We start from the raw sequence: 13,452 nt of genomic DNA, 5'->3' as shown, positions 1-13,452 counted from the left end.
AACACTTAACTAATTTCTGAAATATAATGTGTTTACTATTATAGTAAACTCGTTAGTTTGAGGAAAAAAAAAAGGAAAATTCTCATAATTAAATAGAAAAAATTAAGGTTATTTGACTTAATTAAATAATTTTTAATTATCCATTTCAGGAATTTCATATCTTCTTCAATGAGATTATATGAATAATGAAGGATCTAATTGAAGTAAGGGCTGGCGTCAAAATTTTAATTTTTAAATGAAAATAGATTAAATGTGAGCTTATTTTTCATATACGGCTAAATTTAATTTCATATTTAAAAAAAATTAAGAAATTAATTATTATTAATTTTGATTAAATTATATTAAATTTAAACTTATTAAATTGTTAAATATCTTTAAATTTCGCTTTCATTAAGTGTAAATACACATCAGTAAATACTTTTATTCTTTAAATATAAATATTGTATTTATTTTTTTAATATAAATGTTATGTTCACCTTATTAAGTGTAAATATTACAACGTCACGGCGTGTGAAACTATTTTTCAACAAAATTTGGCTAAAATAAAAACAAATAATAAAAGAAAGCATTACTACTAACAATTCTGATGACGACTTCAATTATGATTAAGCGGAGCTGATGTATCTGCAAAACGAAGAGGCCCATGAACGTCAACAAGCAACAGCGTTGGCCAAAAAATAAAAAGAAAAAGCTTGCGTTTGCCGGGAGTCGAACCCGGGTCTATTGCTTGGAAGGCAATTATCCTAACCGTTGGACTACAAACGCTCCTGACGAGTTTTCTCTTGTTAACTAATAAGACAGCGTTAAGTAAGGATATAAATATTAATATGCAAGTTAAATTTGTTCAGTTCATAAGATTTATCTAATTTGACTATATGGTCTATCTAGAAATAAAAGTTCATATTGAACAAAAAAAAATAAAAAAAGATATAATATTTCAGAACTGTGAAATCTTAATTTTAATCTATTCTTCTAAATTCTCACAACACGTTGCCATGGGTAGAAAAGTACAATATTTATATTAGTCCATGTGACAATCTCCAATTGTTGATGAAATTTTTTCCATAATTTTTGTTTATGAACATATACTAAAATCAAATAACATAAATAATTTTTGTTTGGCCTATTTATTAAAAAAACAATAATTTTACAGTTTTTTATATTTATAGATTAAATTTTTAATTTTAAATAAAAAAATCTCTATCTTATAATAATTTTTTAAATTAATTTTAATCATATTTAAATTAACTTACGATACATTATATATTATTATTTTTACTACATAAATAATTTAATTAACTAAAATTAAATTTTAATTAAAATTCTAAACTCTAATTATATAAAATTCTTAAATTATATAATTAAATTCTCTCATATTTAAATAAAAAAATTAATTGAAAATTTTAAGTAATTAGAAATTTAAGATTTTAATTAAAATTTAATTAAAATTATTTATATAATAAAAATAATAGTATGTCATGTGAATTAATTTAAATATGATTAAAATTAATTTAAAAAATTATTATAATTATAATAAATTTAAAAATAAAAAATTTAAATTTAAATATGAAAATCCATAAAATTTAAATTTTTTGAGCAAATAGAATTTTTTATATACCTCCTTAAATAAAGAGAAATATTTTATTATATGATGTGCTTTATATATTTTTAATTATTTTTTTTATCATTATGAATCCAATAAGTACATCTGTTCATATAAAATGTATTTTGATGTGATTTTGAATTAATATAGACCGTATCTACTTAAGTATTTTCTTTTAATTTATTTAAATAAAGTGTTTATTGTATTTTCTACAATAGCCCGTTTATAATTAAAAACTCTAAATTAAAATATATTTGATTATTGAAAATAAATATATTATAAAATTATTATAATATAATAAAGTTATTAAAAAATAAAAAATAAAATATAAATTTAAATACTTTTTTAATTTATTTATTTTTTCCCGCGTCCCTAACTTCTCTCCGGAAACCACGTCAGTTCTCCACTTTCGCGCGAAACCATAACCACCATCATTCAACCCTGCTTCCTCCTCCTCATCCTCCCTCTCTCTCTCTCTCCAACGATTTTTCTCCTGTTTCTTCACCTCCGAATTATCATTTTCGTTTCCTTCGAGTTGCTTTGCTTCTCTTTCTTCTTCCCTCGGAATCCTAATTCCGCCCCCAACTCCGTCATGGAAGATGAATAGACTCATATCCTACCCAGGTTCCCAGTTCCGCCAGTTCCAGCGCCTCGGCGAAAACCTCGTCAGTCAGTCGTTCTCTGCCTCAAGCGTCGCAGCAGACGATCACCCTCTCCATATTCTATGGCGCTACCAGATCCTCGATCCGGACAGCGACATTGTCAACTATTGGAACTATGTCTTCCTCATAACCTCCATTATTGCTCTCTTCATCGATCCTCTCTTTTTCTTCCTCCCCTATGTCGGTACGGACGGCGTCTGTTTGAGCAACGACAATCATCTCGCTGTCCTGATCACCTTTTTTAGGTCCATTGCTGACATGTTCTTCTTGCTGCACATGCTCATGAAGTTCCGTACAGCTTTTGTTGCTCCGAATTCTAGGATTTTTGGACGGGGTGAACTCGTCATGGACGCTAGGGAAATTGCCAGGCGTTATCTCAAGTCCGATTTCGTTATCGATCTGGCAGCTACGCTTCCGCTTCCTCAGGTAAGCTTAATTTGAGAATATTAAGATTTGATTGGCCTAATCAGAACGGGACTGACGATTGAGACAAAGAATCAGCTGTAATTTGTAATTGAAGAATACGGATATGGAAAATTAATCAGGGCTCAATTGATGTAAAATTAAAATTTTTCAAAGTGCAGATTAGTAGCCATGAGATATGTACTCCTTTTGAATTGATGGAATTTAGATATTTTTCCCCTTTATTTTCTTTATTTTTCTTTTGGAGATCAGGATGGTGTGGTTATTGTCTTGGATTAAATGCTTTACTAGGGCATATTGTTGTTAGCTTTAAACGGTTCGCAGTTAGCAGAGATTAGAGAAAAGGCTTTATCGAATCTTGTTTCAACTCTACAAATGATACTTTACAATTTTCAGGTTTAACTGATTTTAGAACTTTTCCTTGCAGATTGTCGTTTGGATAGTCATTCCAGCCACAAGAGATAACAGTGCTGATCATGCCAATAATGCACTTTCTCTCATGGTTCTTATTCAATATATTCCCAGAATTTTTCTTATCTTCCCTTTGCATCAACGTATTGTAAAAACTACTGGCTTTGTTGCCAAAACTGCTTGGGCAGGAGCTGGTTACAATCTCCTCCTTTACATGCTTGCCAGTCATGTAAGCATCAGGTCACCCCTTTTTTCTCTTAAGCTTACTCTCCTTGTTTATTTACTAAAACCTAAATGGTTATCAATATTTACTGCATAGCAGACTTTAGGAGCTTCATGGTACCTGTTGTCGCTGGCGCGGCAATTCTACTGCTGGAAGTCAGAGTGTCTCAAGGAGGATAAGTCAGGAACTATAGGTTGCATTAAGCCTTTTCTAGATTGTAGCAGTTTGGGAAGATTTGAACGTCAATACTGGCGGAATGTCACTAGTGTTGCTGCTAATTGTGACCCAAAAGACAGCAACATTTTATTTCATTTTGGAATATTTGCTGGTGCTTTTACAAATGATGTTGCTACCTCACCGTTTATTCATAAGTACTTGTATTGTCTTTGGTGGGGCTTAAGAAATTTAAGGTATGAGATTCAGAAACTGCCATTTTGCTGTGTAGTTGATAACTTGTTCTGTATATAAATTTGGCCTTAATAATTTTGTAAACAACTATACTTTGAAATAAATTCTCAATTGTTAACTTTCTAAGTTTATTTTTATGCTAGATATCTCACTTAGTTGCAAGTAGTCCTACATGCACCTACACAGTTTACCATATATTTTAACTTCCTCTGTGGTAATGCTGCTTTGATACTTCTGCTACCATGGGATGCTTCATAAGTCAAATGCACCGGATGAGGTTAGGAGGTTATATAAGATTATTTACGATCTAAGGTTATATAGGTTGCCAGTCAGGCATTAAAATTTGAGAGTAAGCAAGGGACAGTTATAGCAAGTTTAATTTTAATATATGAACAAAAGAGTAGTTCAATATAGATCTTGAATAGATCTAGTATTCGTATACATGAATTAGATTTGGCGACTCGTAGTTAATTGTATCCCTTGAGATTTGTATCCGCTACTCTGTCAAGAAAACAGAAAATAGGAGTCTTCTGCTCACAGAATGCATTAAGGATTGAGAATTCTATATCTTATTTTCCGTGACATTGTTAGAGCTGATGGTCATTCACATGAATTAAGATTTATTACTTGCAAAATCACGCTGCTTAGTTTTAATTTCAAATCCAAAAGATTACGAAGTTTAAATATGGAGTTTTAATTTCAATAATGCAAGTTTGCTATTGTATGGAAATTGCTAATGAGTCAAAATTATTTGTGTAAACATCCTACTGTAGATTATCCTTGGCAAATTTACTCCCATGTAAAAGTTCCACTTATTCAATCATTTTTTAATCCTCATAAGTGATAATTGCATGCTACTTGCTAATTGTTCTTATGATTTTGTTTTTCTTATTCATGTTAAAACATCTTTCTTATTCTCTTGGCAGTTCATATGCACAAACTTTGGAGACAAGCACATTTCTTGGTGAGAACATTTTCTGCATAGTTACATGTATTCTTGGTTTAGTTCTTTCAGCACAGTTGATTGGCAACATGCAGGTATATGCTGGTACAACCTTAATTTAATTATTATGTTACTGTAGTACTCGGTAGTCATGTATGGACTTGTTTGCCACGCGCATCTACAAGAAATAGAAAAGTAATTAGCACCTGAAATATTAAATGATCGATGGTTTGCATCTCTCCCTCTCTCTCACTCATTTGAGTTTCTGGATGTACCTTTGAGTATGAATTTGAAAATTTTAAGTCCCCCTGGTGACAAGAATCAAATGTATGATTTTCTGCCATTAGCACAAAAAAACCATTTTAGATGTTCTTGAAAAAACAGTTTAGACAAAGTTGCTTCATTACTTTAGTATTTTTATGACTAAAGCTTATTGAATTTAATTGTAAATTGTTTTCTTTAATAATCTTTAACTCAACTCATATTTAGAACTTAGAAGTGCTTTTCTTAACAACAATACCATAAAGACCCCAATTATATATATATTTAAAATTGTTTCAGGAATTTATTAATGCAAACGCTAAGGTATTAAAATGATTGTATGGAATGAATCAATTGGTATCGGATCAAGGACCACAGGAATACGAGAAGGTGCTGTTGGAAAAACATGTCTGTTATCGAGAAACATATATCTTTGAATGTTCATCCTGAATGATTATTCCTCCGATGGATCCCATGTGTATTCCATGATGAGGAAATTAAAAAACATGGAAATGGTTGAACAGCTAGGGAGTTGCTCTTCCATTCTATTTTATGCCATCCATGTAATGGCTAGTGGATTCCAGGGGACTTGGTGATAATATGGAGAGGCCCATCAATAACCCTCTATTTCAATGACTTATGTTACATGTAATAGAGAAATATAGGAATAAAGTATAAAGAGAATAGCAGTGAAAGTTCTGGAAGGAAGTAAGTTCTAGAAGAGAATAGTTGGTGGGAAGCTGGTGTGCTACAAGAGCAGCTGATTCTGTTATAATTGTCTATTATAGCTGTAGCTCACTTGTCAGTTAGTAACTAAGATCAGCTATAAATCTCAGGATAGTTAACCTTGAAATTCATTTCAGAATTAGCAATTAGCTAGAATAATACAGCTCTTTCTCTCTCAGTCTATTCTTCCTCTTCTTACTCTTCTAGTTCTTCTCCATTTCTTCTACAATCTCTGATAGATATCTGTCACTCTTAACACTTTTTAGCACTAGATCACCGAGAATATGATTGTGAAGTGTGTGGGCATCTGGATGACTGAATTTGTCTAGAATGCTCTTCAATTAAGAAAGGTAGCAGTCACATAATGGCTTTTGACAAAGCTGTATTCAAATGTTCTATGTAGCCTGTTTCTGTGATTGATTCAATCAACTGAAGGTTTTCATATTGCAGTTTTGGTACAGTTCTAGCTATGAACTGGAACCAGAACCAGAACCAAACTTTTGGTTATTCAATTTTTAAGAATCGAACTTAGAAACCAAATTTCGATTTGGTTTTATTTTTTATTTAGGTTCTATTTTAATTTTAATTTGAGTTTTAATTTTAATTTTAATTTTAGTTATTGTATATAAAATTACAATTATGTTTATTTTAAAATCAAAATAAAAATAGAAATAATAACAATGTTATTTAAAACAATAAAATAATATTAATGTCAACAAAATATTATATTGTAACTAATATGCAATTAATATCCAAAAACATATATAATTTACTCATATAATTAAAAACTATAAAATAATTTATACACTCATGGATGATTTTATAAATTTATATTCTATTATTATAGACCCTATTAATAAGGAGATGCATTTAGATTGAACATACTTTAACTAACTAATTTAGCTAAATTATATAGTTAGAAATTTTTAATCATTATTTAGAATATACAGTTACTTTACGATATTATTAATAACTATTTAATAATTAGAGAGAACATGCATATTTAAATTATATAAATAATTAGATAATATTAAATATAAAAGTAGTTGAAAAGAGTATATGTATATATACACCTATGCAATGAACTCGAGTTTCCAATAGCTCAGCTTAATTGGTTTATACCTCTACTTATTTATAGTTTTCTATTATATTTTATTTAAATAAAATTAAATTTGAATTCTTTATATAGGACCATACAATTTTGGTGAAAAAATATAATTTTTATTTCATATAGTTTATTGCATGTATAAGATTATATGGAAATTATCCAATATATAAAACATATCATTAAACTTTATAATAAAATTATAATATCATTAAAATCATTAAGAATTGTATATAAATAAAATTGGTTCTTTTGTATAGATCGATTCGATTTTATATGGTACCGAATAAAGAACTAAAATCAAAATTAAATACTTAAATAAGTTTGATTTTGTACGGTCCAATTTCTATAATATCAATTTTTTTTTGAATTTCAGTATAGTTGGATATGATTTTCAGTTTGATTCGGAACCCTCACAAATCATACACAACCCTAGTCCAAATGCCATTGTTCAACCATAAAAAAGAGTGCACCACTGGATTTCTCTCATAATTATAATAGCAATGAAGCTGGCATGTTTTAGGAGAATGTATGGAACTTTATTTAAAAATTCTGGCTTTACTCCACATCAGTTCAATTTTATGTTACATGCTATTATGGTTTGAAGTTATTCAAGAAGATCTTTATAATTTATTTGTGCTGCCAATGAAAAGCAGAAAAGAATAATAGAAGCTTTGAATTTCTTCATTTGTCTATGTGAAGATTTTTATTACATTTTCAGAGAAGGTTAGTTTCCAGCTTATAAAGGTTCTAAGATTAGTTCAAGTTTTTAAGGGTTCTTGTGTTCAATTATTCATTTTTCTTCACTACAAGGACAATAACCGCAATTTGTTTTTTGATATGTTTTTGAGTATCTAAATATTTTTGCTGATAGATTACTGTTACAAATGAAAATGGTTGCGTATAATGGAATTGATAATTATTTTTTGGTTCCCTTTCATGAAGACTAATTTGCAATCTATGACGGTGAGAGTTGAAGAGTGGAGGATTAAGCGAAGAGATACAGAGGAGTGGATGAGGCATCGCCAATTACCTCCAGATTTGCAGGAACGTGTACGTCGGTTTGTTCAGTACAAATGGCTTGCTACAAGAGGTGTTCATGAAGAGTCTATATTGCGTTCATTGCCATTGGATCTTCGACGAGAAATTCAGCAACATTTACGTCTGAACCTTGTTCGTCGTGTATGTTATCTCCCTGTTTCTTTTTCTATTGGCGATTTAGTATTTAAAGAATAATCCACCTGACATAGCTGCGTGAATCATCTGCAAATATTTCTCATGATAATTGACATCTCCATAAGTGCAAAGATGCATGTTTGTCAACCTAAAACTTGCTTCTTTGCAATTGAGAGGCATATCATATTGCTGCCCGAGCCCCATTGAGGTTTCAATTGTGACAAATACATGGCAACTTCGTATGTAGTCCTCATTCTGAACTTTGACATGACATTATTCTCTGGGTTAGTTTATAGGATAATTACTATTAAATCCGTGAATTCTTAAAAAATTTATTAATCAGTCCCTATTTAAAGTTTTTAAATTTTGCAAAATCCAACATTTTATTTCCTCTATCTCAAATAGGTTAACCGCCTTAAATATTTATATTGTCTTGAATATTTATATTATTTAATTTATATTATTTTAATTAAACTTATTATTTAGTCTTGTAATTTTAAATATTCATATAATTTGATATGACTAAAATTAAAATAAATTGACTAATAACTTTTTTGATAAAAAAATTAAAAATTTCAATTTTGTGAAATACAAAATATATTTTAATATGGATAAGAAGTAGTGATTTATTTAAATACCAAGGATTATTAGAGACCAGGCAGCACGGATAGATTGTCTTTTATTTTCTAAAAATCGTTCTTAAATCCATATTTTCATTCTTCCATTTCACAGGTCCAATTCTTCTCACAAATGGATGAACAGCTACTTGATGCCATATGTGAACGCCTTGTGTCTTCTTTGAGTACTCAGGGAACCTACATATTTCAAGAAGGTGATCCCGTAAATGAGATGCTGTTTATAATTAGAGGACAATTGGAGAGCTCAACGACTGATGGAGGAAGATCTGGATTCTTTAACTCTATCACCCTTAGACCTGGTGACTTCTGCGGTGAGGAATTATTGACATGGGCCCTAATGCCCAATCCTAGTGCAAACCTTCCTTCTTCAACTCGGACTGTCAGAGCTCTTTCTGAAGTCGAAGCTTTTGCCCTTCAAGCTGAAGACCTTAAATTTGTTGCACAACAATTCAAGAGACTTCAAAGCAAGAAGCTACAGCATGCCTTTAGGTACTATTCTCATCAGTGGAGGACATGGGCAGCTTGCTTGATTCAATCTATTTATAGAAGGTATCAGAAAAGAAAGATGGCAAAAGAGTTGGCTGCACGAGAGAGCCTCGCTTATATTTCAATCCCAGAGGAAGAGTACTACTACTATAATGAGCTAGCAGATGGAGATTATGAGAACGAAAGTAATGAGAGGTTATCAACTGACGACGCAAACAATGTTCAGCATCTAGGAGCCACAATTTTGGCTTCAAAATTTGCTGCAAATACTAGAAGAGGGACTCAACAGAAAGACCAGGTTGATTCTGCTTCCAGATTAAAGATGCCCCAGTTGTTTAAACCTGTTGAGCCTGATTTCTCTGTACACAAAGAAGATGTTTAGTTAGTAAAATAAAATAATAATTATAATAATAAGAAGAAGATGAAATTGTAAAGATGAACTAATGAGAAAAATCGTTAGGAACTTGTATAATATTTATTCTAATTCATATGTATGTATAGACTAGCATTGATAGTTGCATTTCCTAATTCAATAGATATGAAATATTTGTCTAGATTCAGTCCTCGACACTGGACAAATGGATCCTTCTATGAAAAATAGATGGAATCCAACTTTGATATTTATTGGATTCACTTAAGAATTTTTCTAATAGAGATGGTGGCGGTGGTGAGAGAGAGAAAAAAAAAAAAGGACTTCTTGCCAATTTGAGATTGAGAAGAAATTTTGTCAATTTAGAGTCAAGAGAAAAGTGTTTATCAATTGGGGACTTGATCGTCGTGCGTGCAAATTTCCTACTTGGCGCGCCCTAGTGCTCGCTCTTCGTAAGAGCGCCAAATTGATTTGTGTTTTTTGTTTTTTCTTAAAGTAAGCCTAGCGCTTATTAGATAAGCTCCAAGCTTATCGACTATCAGCCACCTCTTATAAATTTTATAATTGATTTTATAAAATTTTTAAATATAAATTTACAACTTTAATATTTTTAATTGTTATTAAACTTAAAATTTACTAACATCCCACAAGTTTTAAAATTTACTAACATCCCACAAGTTTTAATATATTATTAACCATAAGTCCATGAGTTATTTATATTTATTAAAATTTTAATTTAACAAAAACTTTTAAAATATTGAAAAGATTTTATTAAAAGTATTTTATTTATTTTATTTATAATTTAATTTTTTTAATTTATCAATTATCTCATAACTTTTCATTCACTTTTGAGTAAATATTTATAATGAGAATAATAATCAAAATAATAATTTTATTAAATTTAATTTAAAAAATAATAATAATAGTAAGAATAATTAAATTTGATTATGTAAAATTAATAATAAAAATATTCTAGATGACCTTCAAGGATGACCATATAGGTTACCATTCGTAATACACTGTCGTGGTCTCCTCTCTTAAGAGCACCTTGTATTGTAACAACATTCATTAAATGATGACTCCCATTAATTCTTCTCAAAATTTTTAATAATTGCAAATCCCATTAATTCTTCTCAAAATTTTTAATATCATCGTCTGCTATAAATAAATTTAAATCAGAAAATTGAGATCGATAACTTGAACTCTCTCCAACAACTAGATCCTTAATTGCAAATCCCATTAATTCTTCTCAAAATTTTTAATATCATCGTCTGCTATAAATAGATTTAAATCAGAAAATTGAGATCGATAACTTGAACTCTCTCCAACAACTAGATCCTTAATTGCAAAGCCAAAATCCCTAATAAGGGGTTGAAGAAAACAACTCAGAAAAATCTAAAGAAAATAAGTTAAGTTGACTCGAGAGATTATCCGGTGATTGTCGGGAAATACAAGAAAAATAGACTTTGATAGAATATGTGTATGTATAAGAGAGAAGAAGTCGAATGACATGCTAGCCATGTCTTCTCCTTCAGTTTGATCGTAATTGTAAAGAGTTGGAGTAAATGACTGATAAGGTGTAGAAGAATGTCCTGGCGTCCATTCTGATTCTAATAATAATCATCTCCATAATTGGGCATGAGTGAAGATTGGCTCAATTCTATGTATGAGTCATATGGATGGAATATAATTAGTGATTGTATTTGCGTCACATAAGAGATTTGGTTTAGGTCGTGGAATCTTCATCTCCCTTAAAAGCTTGATACTTTGACGACAATATCTTAGAGTGTTCCTAAAGGCTAAGAGCGCGTCATGTACATCATCTGGAATTGGTTGGAATTTGAAAAGGTGAGACTAGTCATAGAGGTGGTATTTGAAAAATGTGATCAAACATTAAATTAACTATACTTTCAATCTTATCCATGGTCCGGTAACGAACTTCACTCGTTCGTAAATAGCAGTTTTTCAAACCATCCTTTTATAAAATATATTTATTAAGATAATAATAAAAAGATATAAATATTTTAATAATTTTTATAATAAATAAAGAAATATAATGTTATTAGTGCTCCAATTGATGCACCTTTTAAGATGCGCATTGACGTGTAATCCGTCTATACCATTCTATATATTGTGAATGAAATGTAAAAGTTGAGTTAGAAGAATATTGCCAGCTATTCGTTGGTGCCTAGATTTCCAAATAGCAACTCTGTGTTGATGTTCGGTCATCCAATTGTAGCTAAAAATATTAATTTTATTCTATACATATCATTTGTTTGACGTGATGGTGGAATAGATTGAGTTAATCCAAACTGTCGCAGTACTCTATCAAGGTGATGCCAATCTATAATATGAAAATAAATAAGTGGCAACCGATCGCCATAATTATTTTTTTTGACAATAATCTAATATATTATCTACCACATCATTAAAGTATGACTCACATATAAACTGTATAGATAAAATAATGTAAAAAGGTAAAATTTATTATTTTGTACGGACATAAATTTAAAAGGTGAAAAATAATTATTTTTGCCATGAAAAAGTCTCTTCATGGCAAACTTGGTGTCACTATGAGTATTGCCATGCTTGGTCTTCTACTTATGGTAGAGATTCTCTATCACTTTTCATAGCAGATTCTTTGCCGTGAAGAGTATAAGTGGCACAGCGTAGACTCTAAAATTTTATATTTTTTATAATTAATATATAAAAATTTTAAATATTTTATCTACTAAATATTTTTATTTCAAAATTCAAATAAATAAATAAAAATAAATTTTGTCAACTTCTAATATTATTTATAATTACCATAAAAAATTTAAACATTTTATCTACAAAATATTTTTTATTTTATTTTAATTATTATAAAATTAAAAAAATTCATTAACTTATTAACTTATTAAATTATTTAAATGAAAATCTTTTTTATTTTATAATATATTTAAATAAATAACTAAAAATTAAAAAAATTTAGTTAACTTACTAAAAATTATTTTTAATTAATATACAAAATTTTTATTAACTTATAATATTAATTATTTTATAAACATAAATAAAAGAGTATAATAGAAGGCACAATAAAAAGATTATATATAACAAGTTCTAATTTTTTAACTCAATAATATATTTAATTTTTTTTTATTTTCTTTTCTTGTATTTCCCAAATCTAATTTAGCCAAAATGTATATTATTCCCCTCCTTTGCTCTAAATAATAAAAAAATATTTAACTCATAATTTCTACAGCCTCCTTCACCTATAAAAATAATATTATTATCAAAATTATACTAGTTTTACTCATTACGTACTTTTTAATTTTTATTTTTCTCTTTTAGAATATTTTTTTTTATAGGAAAAGGCTATTTTACATATACGATGCAAATTTTCATATATACAAAAATAAGTAATTAATAAATTAAAATTATTTTTTATTTTGAATTTTGCCTCAAATTTTATCTAAATAGTGCTTAAAATTTTAAAATAACTTAGTGGGACTGTTTCGAGTAATGCATCAATCATTTATTTGTCTCGTACATTATAACTAAAACAAATAATTTATTTCAAATAATAATTCAATCATTAAGCGTGTTGAAATAAATTTCTGCGGCTTTCTATTCTTAACTCGTATACTTTTTTTCATATTTTTTTAACTCTATTTTTGTAAACTTATCTCTTAATATTTTGGGTATGATATAAATAGTTGTTATCCGTTAATAAAAAAATAATAAAATTTTATTAAAAAAAATTAGCTAATATAAAAATTAATTACTTCTAAATATAGTAAAAAATTAATTAAAATATAAGACAATAATTGTATTACTTAGTTAAATATTATTCAACTAAATAATTTACTTTAGAAAATTGAATATGAAATTGTGAGATTAAAATAAATGAGAGAGTTAGAAAATTTAATTAGAATGAGGAGAGGGAGGTAGAATGGAAGAGGGAGGATTGAGGACCGGAGTGGGAATTTTATAGGGAGAATTTGACGCTTTTTTAATTAATTTGAATAAGGGAAG

General features: G+C 28.8%; 1 protein-coding gene and 1 non-coding gene across 2 annotated transcripts; one reads left to right on the top strand and one right to left on the bottom strand.

Moving 5' to 3' along the window:
* Positions 1 to 693: 693 nt before the first annotated feature.
* On the bottom strand, positions 694 to 765 carry TRNAG-UCC. Its single transcript has one exon. It is a non-coding gene; the product is annotated as a tRNA-Gly (tRNA).
* Positions 766 to 1,992: 1,227 nt separating this feature from the next.
* On the top strand, positions 1,993 to 9,599 carry LOC110605052 (cyclic nucleotide-gated ion channel 18). The gene is made up of 6 exons (XM_021743353.2): positions 1,993 to 2,691; positions 3,116 to 3,328; positions 3,422 to 3,732; positions 4,657 to 4,768; positions 7,711 to 7,947; positions 8,674 to 9,599. The coding sequence occupies exons 1-6, from the start codon at positions 2,203 to 2,205 to the stop codon at positions 9,445 to 9,447; spliced, it is 2,136 nt and encodes a 711-aa protein (XP_021599045.1). The 5' UTR covers positions 1,993 to 2,202; the 3' UTR covers positions 9,448 to 9,599.
* The last annotated feature ends 3,853 nt before the right edge of the window (positions 9,600 to 13,452 follow it).

The sequence above is a fragment of the Manihot esculenta genome, chromosome 17 (assembly GCF_001659605.2).
Source record: "Manihot esculenta cultivar AM560-2 chromosome 17, M.esculenta_v8, whole genome shotgun sequence".
Lineage (NCBI taxonomy): Eukaryota > Viridiplantae > Streptophyta > Magnoliopsida > Malpighiales > Euphorbiaceae > Manihot > Manihot esculenta.
Note: the sequence above shows the minus strand (reverse complement) of the source record. Positions and strands in the feature narration are given on the sequence as shown.

What these genes read in the sequence shown, in the direction of transcription:
- LOC110605052 (XM_021743353.2), top strand. Translation starts at nt 2,203, where the DNA reads ATGAATAGACTCATATCCTACCCAGGTTCCCAGTTCCGCCAGTTCCAG. An exon ending in TGGGGCTTAAGAAATTTAAG is followed by an intron (nt 3,733 to 4,656) that starts GTATGAGATTCA and finishes TTCTCTTGGCAG; the next exon opens with TTCATATGCACAAACTTTGG. An exon ending in AGTTGATTGGCAACATGCAG is followed by an intron (nt 4,769 to 7,710) that starts GTATATGCTGGT and finishes CCTTTCATGAAG; the next exon opens with ACTAATTTGCAATCTATGAC.